The 20,995-nt window shown below is 36.3% G+C and overlaps 2 protein-coding genes across 2 annotated transcripts in view; one reads left to right on the forward strand and one right to left on the reverse strand.

Moving 5' to 3' along the window:
- Positions 1-299: 299 nt before the first annotated feature.
- On the reverse strand, positions 300-10,926 carry LOC126824112 (U1 small nuclear ribonucleoprotein C). The gene is made up of 6 exons (XM_050553310.2): positions 10,803-10,926; positions 6,211-6,253; positions 5,083-5,191; positions 4,200-4,295; positions 2,843-2,983; positions 300-2,156 (listed from the first exon to the last, which is right to left on the reverse strand). Exons 1-6 carry the CDS (start codon positions 10,808-10,810, stop codon positions 2,035-2,037), a joined length of 519 nt encoding a protein of 172 aa, XP_050409267.1. The 5' UTR covers positions 10,811-10,926; the 3' UTR covers positions 300-2,034.
- A 416-nt stretch (positions 10,927-11,342) lies between these two features.
- The window catches only part of LOC126824498 (nuclear pore complex protein Nup160), a 40,415-nt gene continuing 30,762 nt past the window's right edge, over positions 11,343-20,995 (forward strand). Inside the window, exons 1-7 of the mRNA XM_056101908.1 lie at positions 11,343-11,436; positions 14,426-14,537; positions 15,008-15,215; positions 16,285-16,513; positions 18,244-18,322; positions 19,131-19,245; positions 20,554-20,629. Coding sequence (XP_055957883.1) covers positions 11,349-11,436; positions 14,426-14,537; positions 15,008-15,215; positions 16,285-16,513; positions 18,244-18,322; positions 19,131-19,245; positions 20,554-20,629 — 907 coding nt within the window. The 5' untranslated portion in view covers positions 11,343-11,348. The remainder of the gene's footprint in view (positions 11,437-14,425; positions 14,538-15,007; positions 15,216-16,284; positions 16,514-18,243; positions 18,323-19,130; positions 19,246-20,553; positions 20,630-20,995) is intronic.

A 20,995-nucleotide genomic window follows, 5' to 3' on the forward strand; every position in this document is an offset into this window, starting at 1 on the left:
CAGTCCATAGGGAGCTGGGTTAATACACCGTTGTCCCAATTGAGAGAGAGAGAGAGAAACAGGGTTTAACACCCACTGACACAAACTAGGTCATTAGCTTTGAGGGGAGGGGAAAACCCTACTCCTTGTCAAATACAACAAGCAAGGAATTGAAACCTTGCCACCCATTGACAGACCTCATAAAGTAACGAACACCTCTTAATCATTTGGCCCCCTTCCCATTGTACATCACTCTATGGACAGATGAACAACCTATTTTAATAGTACGAAATGCTGGGGACAATTTAAAAAAAATACCAGAGATTACGATACGTTTTAATATGATGAAATGAATTCCGTTTATTTTACAAATAAAATCAATAAAATATGAAATGAATCATGATGGCTTACATTAACCTTCGGGTGACTTCACTTTGATTCATCAGTGACACCCAAATATGGTAAGATCTAAATATTACGTCCAAGTGCAGATTTTGTCCAGGTCACGAGATATAAACAGGGTTAGGGCACGTGATTGTTGCCGAAGATTGTGGGTAAGGGTTAGCGCTAGCCCCGTTTACATCTTGTAGCCTTAATATTTAGATCTGACCACCCAACTATTTACCAGAGCTGACGCTTTAAAAGAGAATGACTGACATCATGTTGATGTGAATTCATACCAGAGAGCAGACATATTTTAAAATTATAGCTGACACAAAACCCTAAAGGGCGACGTTTGTCGACGGGAATTCATCAGTGACACTCAACTATCTAGCTGAGCAGACCCATTTTAAAACCTTTAATGGAGTCATGGCAGCCGATGTATGTTTCAAGGCCAGTATCCCACCAGATGCAACAACAAATAAATGTCTGTTTTGTCCACCCCTATCGTGACAGGTCTACATAAAATCTGCAAATATTCATCGTACTGCATTTAGAAGGATTCGAATTTCAGGAATACAAGAAATGAAATGGGGTTTAACGTCTTGCTATGGTGGCTGTTAGTGGCCATTCAAATGCGCATGCTCTAGTCGACAAAATACAATTATTTCGACTTGTCGCCTCGGAAGTCAAACTCGAGCTTGCGCATTTGCTGATTGGATAACTTGCATGCGCACAGAAGTCGAAATAATTGTATTTTGTCGGGTTGTGAATAAGTTCACGCGACAAATCGACAGAATTGACCCGACAAGTCGATGAAATGAAGGCGACGATCGTCGGGTTATTTTGTATTGTCAGCGGGTTGATTTCGTCGACTTGTCGCCTTCTTCATAAGGCGACGATTTAGATGACATTTGAATGGCCGCTAACAGCCACCATATCTTGCTGTTCTGTTTCGATTGGGCTAATGAAGACGGGCATATGCCATGCAGTGTCCTAGTAGGGAAATTTTGCCTGGACAGCGGTGCTACGGACTACTCTTATATCAAATTTTCTGGCAATGTAGAGAGAGAGAGAGAGAGAGAGAGAGAGAGAAAAATGGGGTTTAACGTCCACTCGACACAAACTAGGTCATTTCGGGACTAACATGGTTCAATTTTATTTCAATAATTCACTTGCGCGTAGGGGTCTTTAGTAGTGGGAGGATAACTGGAGGATCCGGAGAAAACCCTCATTGTCACGTACAACCGGGGATTCGAAACCACGCCAGTTGACTCAATGACAGGCTTTATGATACAGCGCGCACGTGCTAACCATTCAGCCATCCAATCCCCCACGAGTGGTTGTAGGTTGTCATGTCCAGTGGATACTGACCTGAAGATTCAGACAGTGTGACGATCTATTTACATTCTATTTTTAGTATCAAATACTAGAGATTACGTTGTTTCTAGAACAAATGATGAATCTGTTACAATCTAAACATTAAACAAAACAACAATCTTTCTTAAAGCAAAATAATCTGAAGATTTGTTTCTGCGCACGTTTGTTGTGGTGGTGTGACTTAATTATCCAGTCCTTTTCAGTGAAACAAAAACACATGAAAATATGTAGTCTTGCTCAATCCAGACACACCATACACTACTCAGTGAGTCGATAAATATACAAGTCTTTTTGTTAATTTTTCCTTGGCATCTTGTTAGGAGGAGGTCCACCTGATCCCCCCATGGGTGGTCTCATACCACCATGTACCATCATTGGGGGCATTGGTCCCATTGGTCCCATGGGCGGTCGCATACCTGAAAAATAAAAATATATAAATTACATGTATGATTAGATACTAAACTTTACAGCACTTCAGTAAAAATAGTGCAAATTTTTTGGGTGTAATTGTATACACCATCCTAAGATTACCCATTAACAGCTGGGTAGACTGGAATACACTATATTACCCATTTACAGCTGGGTAGACTGAAATACAATATCTTACCAGTACCCATTTACAGCTGGGTAGACTGGAATAAACTATATTACCAGTACCAATTTACAGGAATACACTATCTTGCCAGTACCCAGTTATAACTGGGTAGAAGCTGGAATAAACTATCTTACCAGTACCCATTTACAGCTGGGTACACTGAAATACACTATATTACCAGTACCCATTTACAGCTGGGTAGAATGGAATACACTATATTACCCATTTACAGCTGGGTAGACTGGAATAAACTATATTACCAGTACCCATTGACAGGAATACACTATCTTGCCAGTACCCAGTTGTAGCTGGGTAGAAGCTCGAATACAGGGATGAAGTGTCTTGTTAAAGTACTCAAGGCACAATTCAAATCTCGAACTAGTAACCGTTTGATAACAAATCCTACTCTCTAACCTCTGTGCCCAATCTGTCCCAGTAGCTCCATAATCTAGATTAATCATGTTTTACATTTTTTACAATTTGTTTCAATTTAACTTTATTACTTACCCATCATAGGTGGACCCATTGGGCCCCCAGGTCCCATCATAGGCATACCTGGACCCATTGGACCTCCAGGCATCGGACCACCAGGCATCGGACCTCCCGGCATGTTAGGCCCAGGACCACCTGGACCACCTGGCTTACCGCCTAATAAAAAAACATATAAAAATAATTTAAAAATCAGAGAAGAAGAAAAATTAATATAATCGTTTTATTTACTTATATTTTGAAATGTCTGATTTCTGGACAAGGTACAGAATGATATTCAAGGCCTTAGGCTTTTAAGTCCAATTACAGCAATTAGAAATTGTTTCAAGGGGAAATGAAATGAAATGAAATGGGGTTTAACGTCAAACTGTTCTGCTTCTAAACTGGGCTAATGAAGACATGCATACGCCATACAGTGTGCAATGAAGGAAATTTTGCCCGGGCAGCGGCGCTACGGCCTACTCTTATATCGAATTCCAACTGCCAAGGGATCTTTTACGTGCACGCCAATATGTACACGGGACCTCGGTTTTTCGCCCCATCTGTTTAAAGGGGAATTACCGGTAGGTAAGATTAGATAAAGAGCTGACAGTTCTCGCAATAATAGTTGAAAAATATATAATAAAGACAGAAAATGCTAAAAATTTCTGTCAAATTGCTTCACTCTGAACCAAGATATTAACAATTCAATTTTAGGCTAGCCTCGATCATCATTACTAACGTTGGTATGATAATAAACAATGTCTTGATTATCCAGTTTTATGTTAAATTATCCATCACAAAATGTATTCAAATCCACAAAAGATCGCAGGTAAACAATGGCATCAAGAGTTGATTATGGTTGGATAAGTTAATTAATAATTTAGATAACATTTTAGGCCTAAAGACCTGCAATAGACAGTTTTGGCTTTTGCATAATGTATGTTTAAGCAGCATTTAGTAACTGGATGAGAATAACACACGACACAAATATATGTAATACGAGTTACTTAGAGGGTTTTTTCTGGTGACTTTTTGACGAGGGTTCTCGCCTTTATCTTTGCTTGATAGATGAGATAACCCTCTCATCGAAACATTGCCAAAAATAAACTTCTAAGCAACTTTTATTCCATATAATTGTTTTGTGTGTAAACCAGCAATTATACGTTTTTTTCAGTTACGGACACATCTTTTAAGATCATTTTTTCAGTTATGGCCGCAACTTTTAAGATCACACAAACACATTTAGAATCAATGTATTATATTTGTGCTTCATTATAATGCTACACAATCTGTTCAATATACTCTTTTGTTTGGAAAATGGTTGCTATGAAACAACTGACAAAATTAACAATATTCTGAGTCTTTGGCTAGTGTAATTACGAGTACAACTCACCGAGTGCTGCAGGTGGTGGTATCATGGCTCCATTTGGTCCAGGTTGACCAGACTGGAACGGGTTATTGGCAATTTTACCTGCTTTAAATGCAGCAGCTAAAAAAAACAAAAAAACAACAACATTTATTTACAAAAATACATGTTGTAAGTAAGATACACATAATCATTACGAACTGAGCACTTTTATTGCTGGATTTTTGACGCTATAGAAATGAACATTTATTATTATCATCATTGGAAATAACAAAAGTCCATTCCAAAAACTACTGTCTCCTGTCATTCTAGATGAAACAGGGGGTTTAATGGCTGGTACATAGAATCCTTCGTTCTTTTTGAGACAAAATATGGTGATTTTATAATTTCTATACATGTAGTGCAATGCAAGATGAGAGAATTTATTTCAATATTTTACTCATGCACAGGGGCCTTAATGAATTTCTTAAATGAATGTCAGTCCAAAAATAGTTAAATTGCATTGAGTATTTAAATTTTTCTCAAAACTCCTCAACCTTTACAGACAATATACATGTGACATGGTCAAATTAAGACAGCTTCACCTTTTATCTTTCGAAGGGTCATTTTTATAATCTGATTGAATCAAAGCATGGAGATAATCTATTGTTAATATTTTTAGGTTAGTTAATTAAATGTTAAATAATCAATTTGACTAAATTTTAGCGTAGATATTGCTGTGACTACATTTTAGCATAGATATCGCTGTGACAAATTAGATCTGTTCTAAAGATGCATTCCCAAGAAAATATTTATATACATGTACATGTAGCATAGTTATTTCCAATAATTGTATGGCATATTTTATATGGAAAGTAGAGATATGTCATCTTAGTAGAAAAGTACTAGATTGGCATTAAAATGAACTTACTTGTGTCATCTACGAGTTTCTGTACTTGTTCTTCGAGCCATTTTTGATAAAATAATCTGACATTTTCTTTATGTTTTCTACCATTACAGTGGGTTTTTCTTACAGATGGCTGAAAATATATTAAAATAATCTTGTAATCTTCATCTGGATATTACACAAATGTTAATAGATGTAATTGAAATGAAATAAAATGGGGTTTAACGTTGTATTGTTCTGCTCCAACTAGGGCTGGCAATCGATCCTGTTTCAAGTATCGATTATCGCGGACTATCCGCCGATCGATAATCGATAATATCGGCAAATTATTTTGACTTACAATTGTTGAATTGGTTTGAAAACAATCATAATTTGTACACGAATTATATGCGAGTTTATGCTGTGATATCATTCTGTATACATGTAGAATTTTTTTTTTCATTTATTTGACATTTGACAATAAAATAATACTAGCATTCCGTAGCGAAACCAAGGTGTAGAAAGAAACTCGATCAATCCACTTCGTTTGGAAGACAGAACCCGCCACCGCTCGGGCTCGCCATATCTTTGTCGCTGATGACCTAAATAATACCGAGTAAAATGTAGTTATTTCCCTTTGATCACATCAAACGAATTCTTCAGTTCGCCGTAACAGTTTATTTCTCGCAGTGATTTCTTCGCACTGGGGAAATTAAAAATCTCCCTTCAGACATTTCTTCGCAAATTTCTTAATAAAATAATAAATTTTATTAAGGGAAAGTACGTATTTGACTTAGAAACAGAGAAAACGAAAGAACTGAAGAGTTAAAATAAGGGGCACAACTGGATGTTACGTGAATCCATTAGCTCTCATCATGAAATAAGCGGCCAACATTTCTCACCGGTTGCGTCTCGTGTGAAAACCCCCCCAACAAACGTGTGTGTTTGAAATGAAAATCGCTTGTCCCATATTTCCTCACGTGCTGACCAATTATCATAAAGGTTGTTATTCAATTAAAGCGTGTTTGTATAAAATGCTATTTAATTAAATAAACTAGTTTTATGGCCGGTAATTCTTAACTTCAGCCTGAGAATGACTTGTGAACTCCGGCCCAGTTCTTTCATAAAATCATGTGTTGCCGGATGTAAATCTAAAAATAGATGTATACTTACAGAATCATGAGTGAGGTAGGTATCACAATAGTCACAGTAATACCTGAAAGAGAGAGAGAGAAATGGGGTTTAACATCAACTCAACACAAACAAGGTCATTCCGGGACTAAAACACGGTTCAATTTTATTTCAATAATTCGCGCCCGCATAGGGGTCTTTAGCAGTGGGAGCAAACAGGAGGACTTGGAGAAAACCCACAAGGTTGGACAGGCAACCCTACTCCTTGACTCAATGACAGACCTTATGATACAATGCACATGCATTAACCATGTGGCCACCCAACCCACCTAGTAATACCTGAAATTGATCATAACAACACATAACATTTAAACTGGTTATCTTAGGTTTCAGACCCCATTTTAGGTGATTACGAGCATGAAATTCTGCTTTACCACTAAAGTGTGATGCATTACGATAGTATTGTCCCTATCTAGTCCACGATCTAGTACGTGCCAATACTCTCGGATACATTTTGATACGATAGTCACGATTGCTACAACTGACCTCAATATATGATAAGACCTGAAAGGATCACGATTACTTCACGATTAAAACCACGATTTCAATTGTAGCACGAATCGTCATAGTGGGAACCTAGTTTTATAAAGTACTTAAAGTAGCTAAGTCTCTAACTCAATATCATCCAAAATCTTCAACATTGAAAACACGATTTATTTGTCAAATTAAATCAACATTCATGCTGTGATCTTACCAGAAAAAGATGGGCTTTTGATATCCAAAATATTTTAGACAAAATAAACATTTTACCATTGGTACACGAATCGTGTACCATAATGCGCTTCAGCCCCAGTTGTATCAAGAGACTTGAGGGACGAAGCTAGACACATTGCATCAAATCAAACGGCGTATGTAGACTGGAATAACCAGACGCTAGAAATTTGCACTCGCTTGAGACTGCTGGCTTATTTCGCCGAACATAACTGATTTGAAATTAGAGTAAAAACGGAAACCATTGAATGTAATCAGTTTATATACATTCATACTACAGTATTATATGTGTTGCGGCCTACTTTTGTCAATTTCTAGGTCCCAAATGTTAGCGATTTAGCTCATTTAACATCACCAAGTTCTGATAATGTTTTTGTGAGGATTTGCAGTATAAATAAATATGTATCATACTTTAAGGTGTGTTTAATACATGTAAGTCTGTATCCAGATCTGATACGATTTGATTAAAATACAGACCTATATTTCGTTTCGTTTTTTTACACTTTCGATGGCCTACAGTACACTACATGAAGATCTGACTGGTTGTAGCGATAGGTCGCTCGAATGACGTCAAAGGTTGCATGCAAAGATTGTCTGATTTCTCAGCGTCAGTGAGCACTAGATGTATAAGTTGATAAACTAGATGAAAGGGGGTTGAAACAGCCCAGGATGAAACAGACCAATAAAAAAATAGGTTGGGATGAAACAGCCTGTGGTGAAACAGTCGTGGGATGAACTGACCCACACCCTATTTATTATTTTCATAGCAGGGGTATTCCCTTGTTAATACAATGTTTTGAGAAGGATTTGAACAAAAATTTTAATGGATTAATTAGTTTGAAACTGTTTTTAGTCCAAATACATCGACAAATGATTCAGTTTGTACGCGGGAATGTATCTTTAAAGTTACAATTTCATATTTTCTAAGAAAGTCAAAACATAATTATTTCTATGTCTTTTGCTCAATAGGTTGTCAACTCACTATTATACGATCATAGGTGTCATTTACACCGGAAATAATAACACAATTACCTCCCTTGTTTTCTATTCTCCACCATGGAGTAGTTATCTTCAAACGTTTGAATTTGAAGATAAAAATGATATTTTTGCCAATTTCTCAACTGGCAACAGTGAATTATAGGATTAATCTTTAACAAGGTAGGACTGTTTATAGATAACATCTATTTCAAGACTTTATTTTAATAAATTTAAAAATATAACTTAAAAATATGAAATGGCAACTTAAAGTAGTTTGTTCACAATCGAAAAAATCTGTTTAAAATTTACGACGGTTTTGATGATACCGATTGATATAGAGCAAAGCTCAAAAGTATCGCTGTTACCCACAGGCTGTTGATTAAAAAAAACCAATCAGACCGGAACCGGATACACTGGGCAAAACTGGTAATGCACATGCCAACTTACCAAATCTCGCCAAAGCAAGATTACGCATCTTATAGAAATATTTCTATGATGCATGTAATCAATGATGTCACATATTTTTGACGTCAATGAAACAATTCTCACACTTTTTTTTGTTAAAACAAAATTAATCATACAATTTAGATCTAAATTAAAATCAATTTGGAAAAATGAATTATTTAACATTATTTTTATCACTTGAGAAACTTAATTATAAATGTTTATATTTAAAAACAATCACATCCGCTTCGCTCTACTCGCTCAGGCAATGCCTGTTGTCACATTAGATCTCATCCTAAACTTAGGGTGTCTGTGAACAGGCCCTAACCTAATTAACGACATTTTAATTCCTACATCGACGATTTTAGTCAAAAACACTGAGTATGCTTTTAGAAATTTTTAGAAGTATTTATTTCTCTTCTATTGTCATATTGAATGAAATTAAATATGTTTATTTAGCCATTGTGTGTATGAAAGATGTCAAACTGATCAGAGCCGAATCACAATAATAGTCCTCTAATTATTCAATATGGCAGTGCGGTTTTGTTTGCGAAGACAAATTTAGGAGTATCTAACCTTGTTTTGAAAGATAAACAGATTGAAACTCTAAAGATAGTTTACAATGGTAAAGGCTGTATTGCCCACTAGCACATAATATATATCGCTTTTACCGGAGTAGCAGAAGTTGACATTTTGCCAACCTGACATGTGTTTACATAAAACACGTGCTTCGAGGGTTATTTTTACTGTGCTGCGTATACAAAGCCGTAGTCCAGTCGATAAGTCCTGTCTCAAAATGATCATGATCATGTGATCGTTTTAAATGGACCCCATTTAGGGCAGGGATCATATTCTCGAAGTATGACGTAGATGGATCGCTGCGTGCAATATGATTAGATCTATTTAAATGGGTTCCATTTTGACCGAAGTGTGATAAAGCCCGTAAAACGAATGTATAGTTGTGTTTGTGCGGCATGCGTGTTCAAAAGTAAATAATCCCATCCGAGTCGCTAATCAAATAATTAGAACAAAATATTTCAAAAAGTAAAGCTATAAAATTTGCAGAGATTTTACTAGAATGTAAAAGACGGTAACTAAATACAGGAATGCGGGTAGTTATGTGTGCGAACGCTCAAACTCAATGCCAATTGTCGTAGGTATCCAGACCACTCGGACCAAAGACTACTCGGACTAAGACCAGTCGGACCAAAACAAGACCAGTCGGACCAATTAAATTATATTATAAGGCTAGACAATATGCTATTTATTTATTATTAAATCACAATACAAAGAAGCAAATAATTCTTATACGGAATTCTTATATTTAGAGTTGTTTAGTTCAATTTTGTGTACGGAAAATAAATCAACGATTAGTTTTAAAATTAATTAATAATGGTGCCAAAAAAAAATATCAATCTAATTTTTCTTTACTCTTGCAATGAGACTCGGTATGTCCAGACTTTTGACAGTTTCTACATATACGGGTATACTGTTCTTGTCTTAAACGTGACTACAAGTGTGGTTCTCGATATTTTGCGATTTGGAATACAATTATCAATTTATTCAAACAACACGTTATTATTAGTTCGAGTAGTCATATTAAAACACACACAATTAGCAATTTATTCAAATAACACTTTATTATTGGTTCGAGTAGTCATATTAAAATAAAAACAATTATCAATTTATTAAAATAACACTTTATTATTGGTTCGAGTAGTCATATTAAAACACACACAATTAGCAATTTATTCAAATAACACTTTATTATTGGTTCGAGTAGTCATATTAAAATAAAAACAATTATCAATTTATTAAAATAACACTTTATTATTGGTTCGAGTAATCATATTAAAACAAACGCAATTATCAATTTATTAAAACAACACTTTATTATTGGTCCGAGTCGTCTTTCTGTTGGGTCCGAATAGTCTTTTTGTATGGTCCGAGTAGTCTATTTGTTTGAGCTGAGTGGTCTATCAGTTGGTCTGACTGGTCTTGAACCGAGTGGTCTTTGGTCCGAGTGGTCATGGATTCTTGTCGTAATTGTACTTGAATTTCCTATGCTGTCACCCCTAATACGAAATGATATCTTCCGCAGAGTGACGTAACCATCTTCCATATTGGTATTTTTCTCTGGGAAAAGTTTGTGATATTTCAATTTTTCAAGAGAGAACTTGTTTTCATCGTTGTGATAATTAGTTGTGCAATGGATTTTATCGAACGGGAGTTCATTACAAACACACAGGTAAGTTTATAATAACCAAAGTTAAGTAGTTTGTTCATAATCGAAGAAATCCGTTTAAAATTTACGATGCCGATGGTTCACACACTGACACAGTAGATGAATTTCATTCGTTCGATGTAAATTACTTCCATAAATTCTTATTTTAGCTGAGCAGCTAGTGACCTATTAACGGGCTGCATTGTTCAATACTTACTTCGGCATATTTACGTCAAAATAAACACGATGTGTCACACATAAACCACGAGAAAATAAATATCAATTCTTTCTCAGTAAAATAACAAACGAATCTCCTCCGACAGGAAGCGGAAATACGAAGCCACGCTGGGTTTTACAAAATTTGTGTATTTGAAAATATATGAACAAAATATTGAAAATTTACATTTATTTATTGTATCTATCATAAATGTCAAATGTTATATTAACAAACCTACTTTTGAGGTTACAACCTGCATCTAGGATCAAACTAAGGGAATTTGGTTAGATATGATTTCTTAGTTCTTTCGTTTTATCTTTTGAGATTAAATTTGGTATTGCCTAACTGAATAACTCTCCAACAAATTTGCTTTAAAAATACATCCTCGTAAAACCCGAAATGAGACAAAAAGTGACTTGTTTACATTGAATTTTACACCATTATTGTGTAATTGACCTTTGATATCTATTAAATGCAACATAATTGATGACAAACAGGTGTTCTTCGATACGGCATTTTGATTAGAGAGTATAAAGAAAGCCGAAAATGGCGGAAAGATTGAGTGGTTTGTTCAGTGAAGTTTGTCTCTCCACTTGTTCACCAACAAGATGGAAAGAAATTGTTGTTAATACCGGTTGGTTTATTTCACAATAAATATGTCATTCTTTAGAAACACTATAATAATCGGGCATACTAAAACTAAAAGGTATAACCCGTAGACCCAAAACAGATAACCCTGTGACTGAATACAACTTGAACTTTCACTTTCAGAAAACATGTTAAAGTAGGGGTGATGATTTTCCGTTTCAGAAAATAGCAAATTCCGTTTTAAGTATTTTTAATTCCGTTATTTTCCGTTTCAGAGCTGACCATATTCCGTTTTTTCGAGATAAAATGTTATTTTATGAATAAATGAATAAAACATCTTAAAATGCCTTTTATTACAAAACGGATCATTTTAAACCAATGATAACAAATGTTGAATTGTGAATGACTTGTAATGTTCAATGACTAGTTATTCTTTAAACCTGTTTCCCGAATTAAATAACAAAATTACATCTTGTGAGCTCGTTTCATCTTTTTAGCAGACGAAGCCATTTTTCTCAGCTGCTAGGTGTAGTCGCGATTTATCCAGACATCTTCGTAGTTACTACCGTTTCTTCGAGAATAAGGGCTGGATTCACAAGGCTACGGTATATTTCTGATGTCACGTGGTTAATGCGGATAAACACGAGTCACGAGCCCGGCAGTAAAATAAGAAGTAAATGAAACGATTTTTACTTTTATGAAGTGACAGAAGATTTTTTAAAGACATATATATACATTACAATGTTTAATTCAAGTTAAACTACAGAGTAATTTTATAATGGGATACATGAAAGACGGGTTTTTGTTTCGTTTAAAATTATGATTCCTAAATGATGAAATGAAAGTAGCGAAATACTAAAATAGACAGTAACAAAACCACGCGATATCATTCAATATTTCCGATTTTTATGAATACAAAGATGAAATACTTGGATAACTGCAAAATTATTTTGAGTTTGTGTTTAGTATCAGCAAATATCGGCTTTTCCGTCTTTTTCCGTGTGAGATTTCAAATTCCGTTTTGAGTGGACAATTCCGCGATTTCCGCGTTTTTTCCGCGATCACGGAAAATCATCACCCCTATTAAAGTAGCTAAGTCTCTAACTCAATATCATCCAAAACCTTCGACAATGAAAACACGAATTATTTGTCAATTTTAATAAACATTGGTGTTGTGATCTTAAAGGGAAAAGATGGGCTTCTGATATTCAATATTTATGACAAAATAAACATTTTACGATTGGTACACGAATCGTGTACCATGGTGCGTTTCAGCGCAATTTGCAACAAGCGACTCGGAAGAACGAGGTTAGACATATTCCACAAGTCATGTCAAACGGTGACCCCATATTCTTATCTGGAGAGCATGTGCAATAAATACTATCAGTGTAGACTGGAATAAACGGGCGCTAGAGATTGCCATTTGATTGAGACTTCTGGCGTATTTCGCCGAACATAACTGCTTTGAAATTAGAGTAAATATGGAAACGACTGAATGTAAATAAGTTTATATACATTCATATTACATTATTATAATTATACGTTGCGGCCCATTTGTGTCAATTTGTAGGTCCCAAATATTAGCGATTTAGCTCCTTTAATTTGAACTCATCACAAACAATTGCAAATCCGAGTCGTGGATCGATTCTATAACCTAAACAATTTGATGCTCCTTTTGGGAATAAAATCCAGGATTCCAGGAAATTCCCCATGCTTAAGTCAGTTTGAGAGAATTATCTGCATTGATTATCACTTCGGATGGAAGTGAACATGATTAAACTTTGCATGCAAACAAGACAGTCTAGCTAGTTGCTCGTAGAAAACAGTCACTCAACACTCCACACATTTACATCCCAGCTACACCTACTCCAGGGTGCCCTAAACCAAAACGGATAAAATTTACTTTGCTGAAAACAGACATAATTTAGTCAAAAAAAAAGAGATATAATTTGGTCAAAAAGCACAAAATAAGATTAATACCGTATACCAGTATTGCATAATATTGCATAAACAATATATTTTACAAGACATTAATTTGTCTTTAAAAAAGATACCTAGATGTACTGATTATTTATTATGTAACAGACATTGCCTGAGTAGAGCGAAGCTGATGTGATTGTTGTCAAATATAAAACCTTTATAATTAAGTTTTTAAAATGATAAAATAATGTTAAATAATTTTGTTTTTCTGAATTGATTTTAAAGTAGCTATGTCTCTAACTCAATATCATCCAAAATCTTCAACATTGAAAACATGATTTATTTGTCAAATTAAATCAACATTCATGTTGTGATCTTACAGGAAAAAGATGGGCTTTTGATATCCAATATTTAAGACAAAATAAACATTTTACCATTGGTACACGAATCGTGTACCATAATGCACTTCAGCCCCAGTTGTATCAAGAGACTTGAGGGACGAAGCTAGACACATTGCACCAAATCAAACGGCGTATGTATACTGGAATAACCAGATGCTAGAAATTTGCCTGAGACTGCTGGCTTATTTCGCCGAACATAACTGATTTGAAATGGGAGTAAAAACGGAAACCATTGAATGTAAATCAGTTTATATACATTCATATTACAGTATTATATGCGTTGCGACCCACTTTTGTCAATTTCTAGATCCCAAATGTTAGCAATTTAGCTCCTTTAATTTAGATCTAAATTGTATGATTAATTTTGTTTTAACTGAAAAGATCAAAAGAGTGTGAAAATTATTTTCATTAACGTCAAAAATATGTGACGTCATCTATTAGATGTAGGCCTATCATAGAAATAATTCTATGAGATGCATATTCTCGCTTGGGCGAGATTTGGTAAGTTGGCATGCAGATTGCCTGTTTTTCCCAGTTTATCTGGTTCCGGTCTGAATTTTTTTTTAATCAACAGTATGTGGGTAACAGTTTAGTTACGCTCCTGTGTTACCAGAAGAGCCTTGCTCAGACACTGTGCGGCTTTAGAGCTTCGCTCTACATTATTGTTTAGTAAAGATATATATTCAGGCCTATATATTCTGACTTATCTTTCAGGTGCATCAACAAGTACACTACAGGATATAAAAGTTGGGGAAAGCTGTGGTGGTTATACCTACGAAGCTAGCGGTTCTACAGACACATCCGTTAGAAATAGATTTATTTATTGGTAAGGTATTTCAGTCTACACCGTCTTGTCATTTTATTTTTGGATTAGCCTGTATAATAATGAATGTATAGAATACCTGAACTCAAGCAATGATGTAGTTTGGTAAATTTTATAGGTCATAGACATGTAAGGCAATAATGTGCTGCTTCTACTTTAATTGCAACGTTAAAGATCCTTTGTCAGTTAGAATTGTTGAAGAATAGGCCAGGCAAAATTTCCATTAAAAGCACTCTGCAGTGCGTATAGATATCTTCATTAGTTGGGGGTGTCAACTGCGAGTCTGACAGTAGTCTGCTTAGTCATTCGGACTGGACATGCAATATACCTTAATTAATCTACTGAGAAAATCAACAATCATTTTGTAATTGCTACATGTATCAGATAGTTCAGTTATAACTAACTGGGTCAGCTGGGTGCGAAGAGGGGCTACAAGCAATCTTCTAAATATGGTCTGTCTGTTTTGTTTACAGGAGATCACATGATGATATATTGGAACTGGTGGAAGAATCTCTCGATGTTAATTTATCAGGAAACTATGTTCGTTATCGGTTCCATTCTACACCCATCCTAGATGGCATCACCGTTCATGAGATTGACAACCATGTTGTTATTCTGGTTGCTACGGTGGCCAGTGTACACAGACTTGTATTTCCTCATCCAGATAAGATCAACAAACAGGTTAGTTTTTACACATTGTAAAGTTGATGTCCATTGTTTTTAAGCCCACATGGAAATGCGTTCTTATAGCCCGTTGAGACGCTTATTTTGAAACCAGTTCATAATCGCCGGGGCTTTTAAGCCAACATCGTGTTGTGTTCACACATACTATAAGCCAAACCAGTTTAACTATTCTGACCTCTTCGGTCGGAGTTAAATAAGCACGGGTAGCTTTATATTCTTTATAGTCGGTTCTCGCACGCTTTAGATAAAATTGGCACTGCCTGACCCCGATATATTCACGTGAATGCAACTTACTGCCTACTGCACATGCTCAATGCAAGCTGGAGCCGGGGTTTTTAAGCCAACCCGTTAAGACGGCCAAGATGAACCAGTTTAAAATAAAAAGCCTTCTCGAAGACATGTCGCGAGCTGGGGTTTTTAAACTGGTTTATTTTCCCCACATTTGCGTTCAGACGCTTAAGTTAAACTGGTTTATTGATCCCTGGGGTTTTTAAACCAGTTCAACTTAAGCGTCTGAACGGGCTATTATATATTGCTATCGATTCCGTTCGTCATCCACGGTTTCCTCTGAACACTCTACAGACTTCATTGAGTCAACTGGTGTGAATTTGATTCCCCGGTTGTACGTGACAAGGAGTAGGGTCACCTGTCCTACCTCGTGGGTTTTCTCCAGGTCCTCCTATTTCCTCCAACTGCTAAAGAGCCCTTATTGAAATAAAATTGAACCATATGTTAGTCCCGAAATGACCAAGTTTGTGTTCAGTGGACGTTTAACCCCATTTCTCTCTCTCTCTCACTCTATCTACAGACTACATTTATCATCCAGTCGTTGTTAACATTTGTGAGACAACGAAGCCTATTGAATTTCATCATGTTTCGTTAATTACTTCTTGAGTTGTGACCCTTGTTTCATTTTGTAGACCCTTGTGAATGCTCTAACGAGTTGATTATCATTTGGATAAGTTAATTAATGTCTAATTAATAATTTAGATAACATTTACGGCTTAAAGAAAGACCTGCAATAGGCAGATTTAGCTCTTGCATAATGTATGTTTAATATTTTCAGGATTCTTGTTTTTTGACCAATGCGCCATCTCCATCAATATTTTACGATGTTTCATTCGTCAACACCACAGACTCCAGAAACATGTTTCTACTCAATCCAAGCAGTACCATAACAACACATCTCACCACAGCAGCTACATACGTAGACAGTAACGGAGAGGCATTATTTTGTTTGAGTGCTGAAACAGGGGGAACAATCCTTGTCAAGATGCCACCACTAGGTGTTCAAGGTCAGTTAAGTAGTGCTGGGTATTTTTATTGCAGTCTCGATATGTTACGTATTGCGATTCAGGTGCTATGATACAATTGGTATCACGATTCGTAATCAGGTCAATAGGCCAATTTACCAAGAAAACAACAGGATAAATGAATATTTGATAGTCCTAACATTGTCGAAGAAATAAAACTGTTTTATATCATGATATTGATGTACAGATGTACCCATGGATACTGTATGACATGGATACTGTATGACATGGATACTGTATGACATGGATAATTAAGAGTGATGGGTTACTTACTGAAGCCAGAAAAAAAAGACCATACATTGATTCAGTGTCTCGTGATTCAATACCAGGTTAATCGTGATACAACTTCTTTACCTCACACATATGCGTTGAAGTTCCGATAGGGTTAAAAAAAAATTCCCCACTCGATTTCTTTTTTATCGGAGACTTGGCAATTTATCTAATACCAAAATAGAAAAAATAAAAATTTTCATTGAGCCCTTTCTATAAAAACAGTAAATATTCATTTTTTCAATGTCTGGAAACACAGAAGGAGTTGTATGATCAGAACCAGAGTCGATTACCAGCTACGGAGAGGCAATCCTTCAATCGCGGGCTCGGATTTTGGAGTGAGCAGGCATCAGAGTCTGTTCACTCTGATTTCAGCAAATCGTGGGAAAGTGGGGGGTATAAGCGCGACATGAGACATCCGGAATACGCTAAAAAAACTGTTAAAATGTGTTGTAACATATTGTTCAAGGCATACATAAACTGCGAACTGACAGGACTTGCTCTACGGATTGTTATATCTGAAATACTGGATTGATTCGATAAGTCACATTGAAAAAATGAATATTTACTGTTTTTATAGAAAGGGCTCAATGAAAATTTTTATTTTTTCTATTTTGGTATTAGATAAATTGCCAAGTCTCCGATAAAAAAGAAATCGAGTGGGGAACTTTTTTTTAACCCTATCGGAACTTCAACGCATATGTGCTCAGTTGGTTCAGTCAATAAGACACTGGCTCACTAGGCTCCGGTGTTAGTAGAGATATTTCCTCAGATTTTCCATCCTTGTTTACTCTTGTCAGTGGTGGAGGACCTGACAAGGACAGCTGTCTAGTTGTTCGTATGGTATGAAAAAATGAGGTTCCGTGTACACATTGGCGTGCACGTAAAATATCCCTTGACAGAATTCGATATAAGAGAAGGACCTAGGATGTTAAACCACAGTTCATCCAGTTTCAGTGCAGCAACATGTAGAGTCAAAAGGGGAGCCATGGAATTGAGTAAGGCGCTTGCTCAAATACCAATAGGTCTTAATTAGGGTAGTTTCTGCTTGTCAGTGGTGCAGGACAGAAGGTCTGGTAAGGGACATTGTAGAGTCGTTCGGATGGGACGAAAAACTCGGGTCCCGTATGTTAATCCTTGTCAACTGTTTTGTTTACATGTATAACTGTTTGTGTGTATGTCGTCTGCACAGGAGGGAAAAGATTTGGTATAATAAAAGTTTTTAAAGACGATATAGCTATTGGAGTGTACGCCAAGTACACATTGGCATACACATACAAAAAAGGCTGACAGTGGAATTCGATATAAGAGTAGGCCGCAGTGCTGCTGTTCGGCAGATTTCCCTCAGAGCAGACAGCATGGCGTATGTCCGTCTTCATTAGCTCAGTTGTAGCAGAACATTAGGACGTTATTAAACCCCATTTCATGTTATTTCTGTTTAGGTGTGGTTTTACAGAATGACATGTGTCAGTCATCCATGATGAAAAAATTATGGTCTGGATGGGTTCCAACTATTATCAGGTAAATTATGGTTTGAATGGATTCCCACTTTTATTAGGTAAATTATGGTCTGGATGGGTTCCAACTATTATTAGGTAAAACAAAATAAGTTATGGTCTGGATGTGTTCTTTCTATAATGTGATGATCTTCCATAATATATAGATGTGATGTTCTTCCATAAAATATGGATGTGATGGTCTTCCATAAAATATGAAACTCATTGTGGGACTAACATGTTAACTCACATCTTGCATAGATGACAACATTATGATTTTTATAGCATGCACTTTTGACCATTTGACCACTCTAAAAAAATAAGGCCCTTTTCCAAAAAATGATTTAAAGGTCACCGAAAAACCTTCATAAATGTTTTAAATAATGCAAGTAATTATGTCAACATATCCTTTCCATAAGTATAACACGAACCCGAATATCAATATTACCTGCAACAGACAAATTTCAACGTTAGTAATTTTCGCCGTTCTCCGTGAGTAGAGCAGAAGGACTAAAATGACATCACAGAAAGTTACGACTACTCAAGGAGAACGGCGGAAATTACTAACGTTGAAATTTACCTGAAGCAGGTAACATTGATATTCGGGTTAGTGTTATACTTATGGAAAGGATATGTTGACATTGAGGCTTATCTGGTGACCATTAACATTTACGGGATTGGTATTAAGGAAATCAATATTATTTTATAAAGGGTGCAAAGCAATCAAATAATTATTCAAGGCCTGAAGGCCCTTTGGGAAATTATTTAACATTTAAAGCATTGGACGTATCTTGAATGGCAACCGCTTATGAAATATTTGTTTGTTTTTGTAGAGGTAAACAGATTAGTCCAGTAACCCCGTACAATATGGTTATACATACACTCCGTGGTGAATCACAGATTTATACTGTTTGTCATGATCATCATCTTAGAATGTGGTCAACTAAGGTAAAGTATCAATCTGATTAAAACACTGGTGGGCCCTTATTCACGAAAACTTAAGCTAAGATACAATCGAAATTTTAAGAAATACTGCAATTCGATTGGCTGATCAATATGCAAATTGGATATATGCAAATTGATTTTACTGGTCAGCCAATCGAATTGCAGTATTTCTTAAAATTTCGATTGTATCTTAGTTTAAGTTTTCGTGAATAAGGGCCCAGATCCTATTTCGTTTCGTTTTTTATACTTCAAAATTTCGTTTTTACTTGTCTTTACTACACTTGGATCTGGAAGACTTGTTATTTAACTCGTGTTCTGCTTGAAATGAGGGGTCAGCCAATCAAATGGTCTGTCGAATCAAGCGTTTGACCTTTTTTGCACGGAACTGTGGGTAGACATTACCAGCGATAGAAATCAAAACAAAGCAAAAGTAAATTTTAAAAAGCATAGCGGTTGCTAATTGGTTAATCAAATGACTGATGTTATCGGGTCAAATGTCGCTTGCTTGGTACCTGACGTCACAGAACGTGAACTCCCACTATAACTTGTTAGATCTACATGTAGTGTAGGCCATCGAAAGTATAAAAAACGAAACAAAATATAGATCTATATTTTAATTAGATTGGTATAATATGTAGTTATGTTGTAATAGGACAGGAGTAGTCAACAAGCTTGAGACAGGCAGACAGACAGACATGGGGTTTAACGACCACTCAACACAAACTAGGTCATTTCGGGACTAATATGGTTCAATTTTATTTCAGTAATTTGCTTGCACATAGGAGTCTTTAACAGTGGGAGGAAACTGGAGGACCCGGAGAAAACCCATGAGGTTGGACAGGTGGCTCTACTCCTTGTCACACGTACAACCGGGGAATTGAAACCATGCCATAAGCGCGCATATGCTAACCATTTGGCAATACCCCCCTACTCACCCACCCCCAAGAGGATAGAGTTCAAAATTACACTGACTGGGCTAATAAAGACGTTAATACATGTATTGGGGAAATTTGCCCTGTTAGTGGCACTACAACTTACAGTCTAAAGGTTTGAGTTTTCGTCCCATCCAAACGACATACATTATCCCTTGCCAGTCCGTCCTTCCTGCGCCACTGACAAGGGGGAACCATACCGAATGATCCCGATGAACTTTTCGTGACCAACACTGTTGATCAAACACTGGACCTCCAGGTTAGCGAGCCAACATCTAACTCGCAGAGCCCCTGTGGCTCCTTAAAAGAAAATATTTTTAAGTTGATGTAAAGGCTTCCTTTTAGCTATGATTTCTTTATGTTATTTAATTTATTACAGACTAGAGAATGTGTTTTAACAAGAAATTTACTAGATTGGATTCCTAATTCTTCCAGTTCCACAGCCACCATTGGTAGTAAGTATCAGATCTCTCAGGTTCTCGGGTCAAACCTGGTGTAGGCCAAAAAAATTCCACAGTATTTTACAATGTGGTTTCCCCATATCCCCTATTGCCGTGCATGTAAAAGAACCCTTAACAGTTGGAATATGATATAAGAGTAGGTGGTAGTGCTGCTGCCCAGATAAAAATTCCCTCATAGCACACACTCATTCATTCAATCCTGGTGTGGACCAGGACAGTTCTACAGGATTTTACCAGTGTCGTTTCCCCATGATAGTGGTGCAGAACCGAATGCCTGGCAACAAACAGTGATCACCCGTGTACAAGTTGGCATGTACGTAAATGAACTGGTAAGAAGAATAGCCACAGACATCGCTCTAT

Source organism: Patella vulgata, chromosome 6 (assembly GCF_932274485.2).
Source record: "Patella vulgata chromosome 6, xgPatVulg1.2, whole genome shotgun sequence".
Classification (NCBI taxonomy): Eukaryota; Metazoa; Mollusca; class Gastropoda; family Patellidae; genus Patella; species Patella vulgata.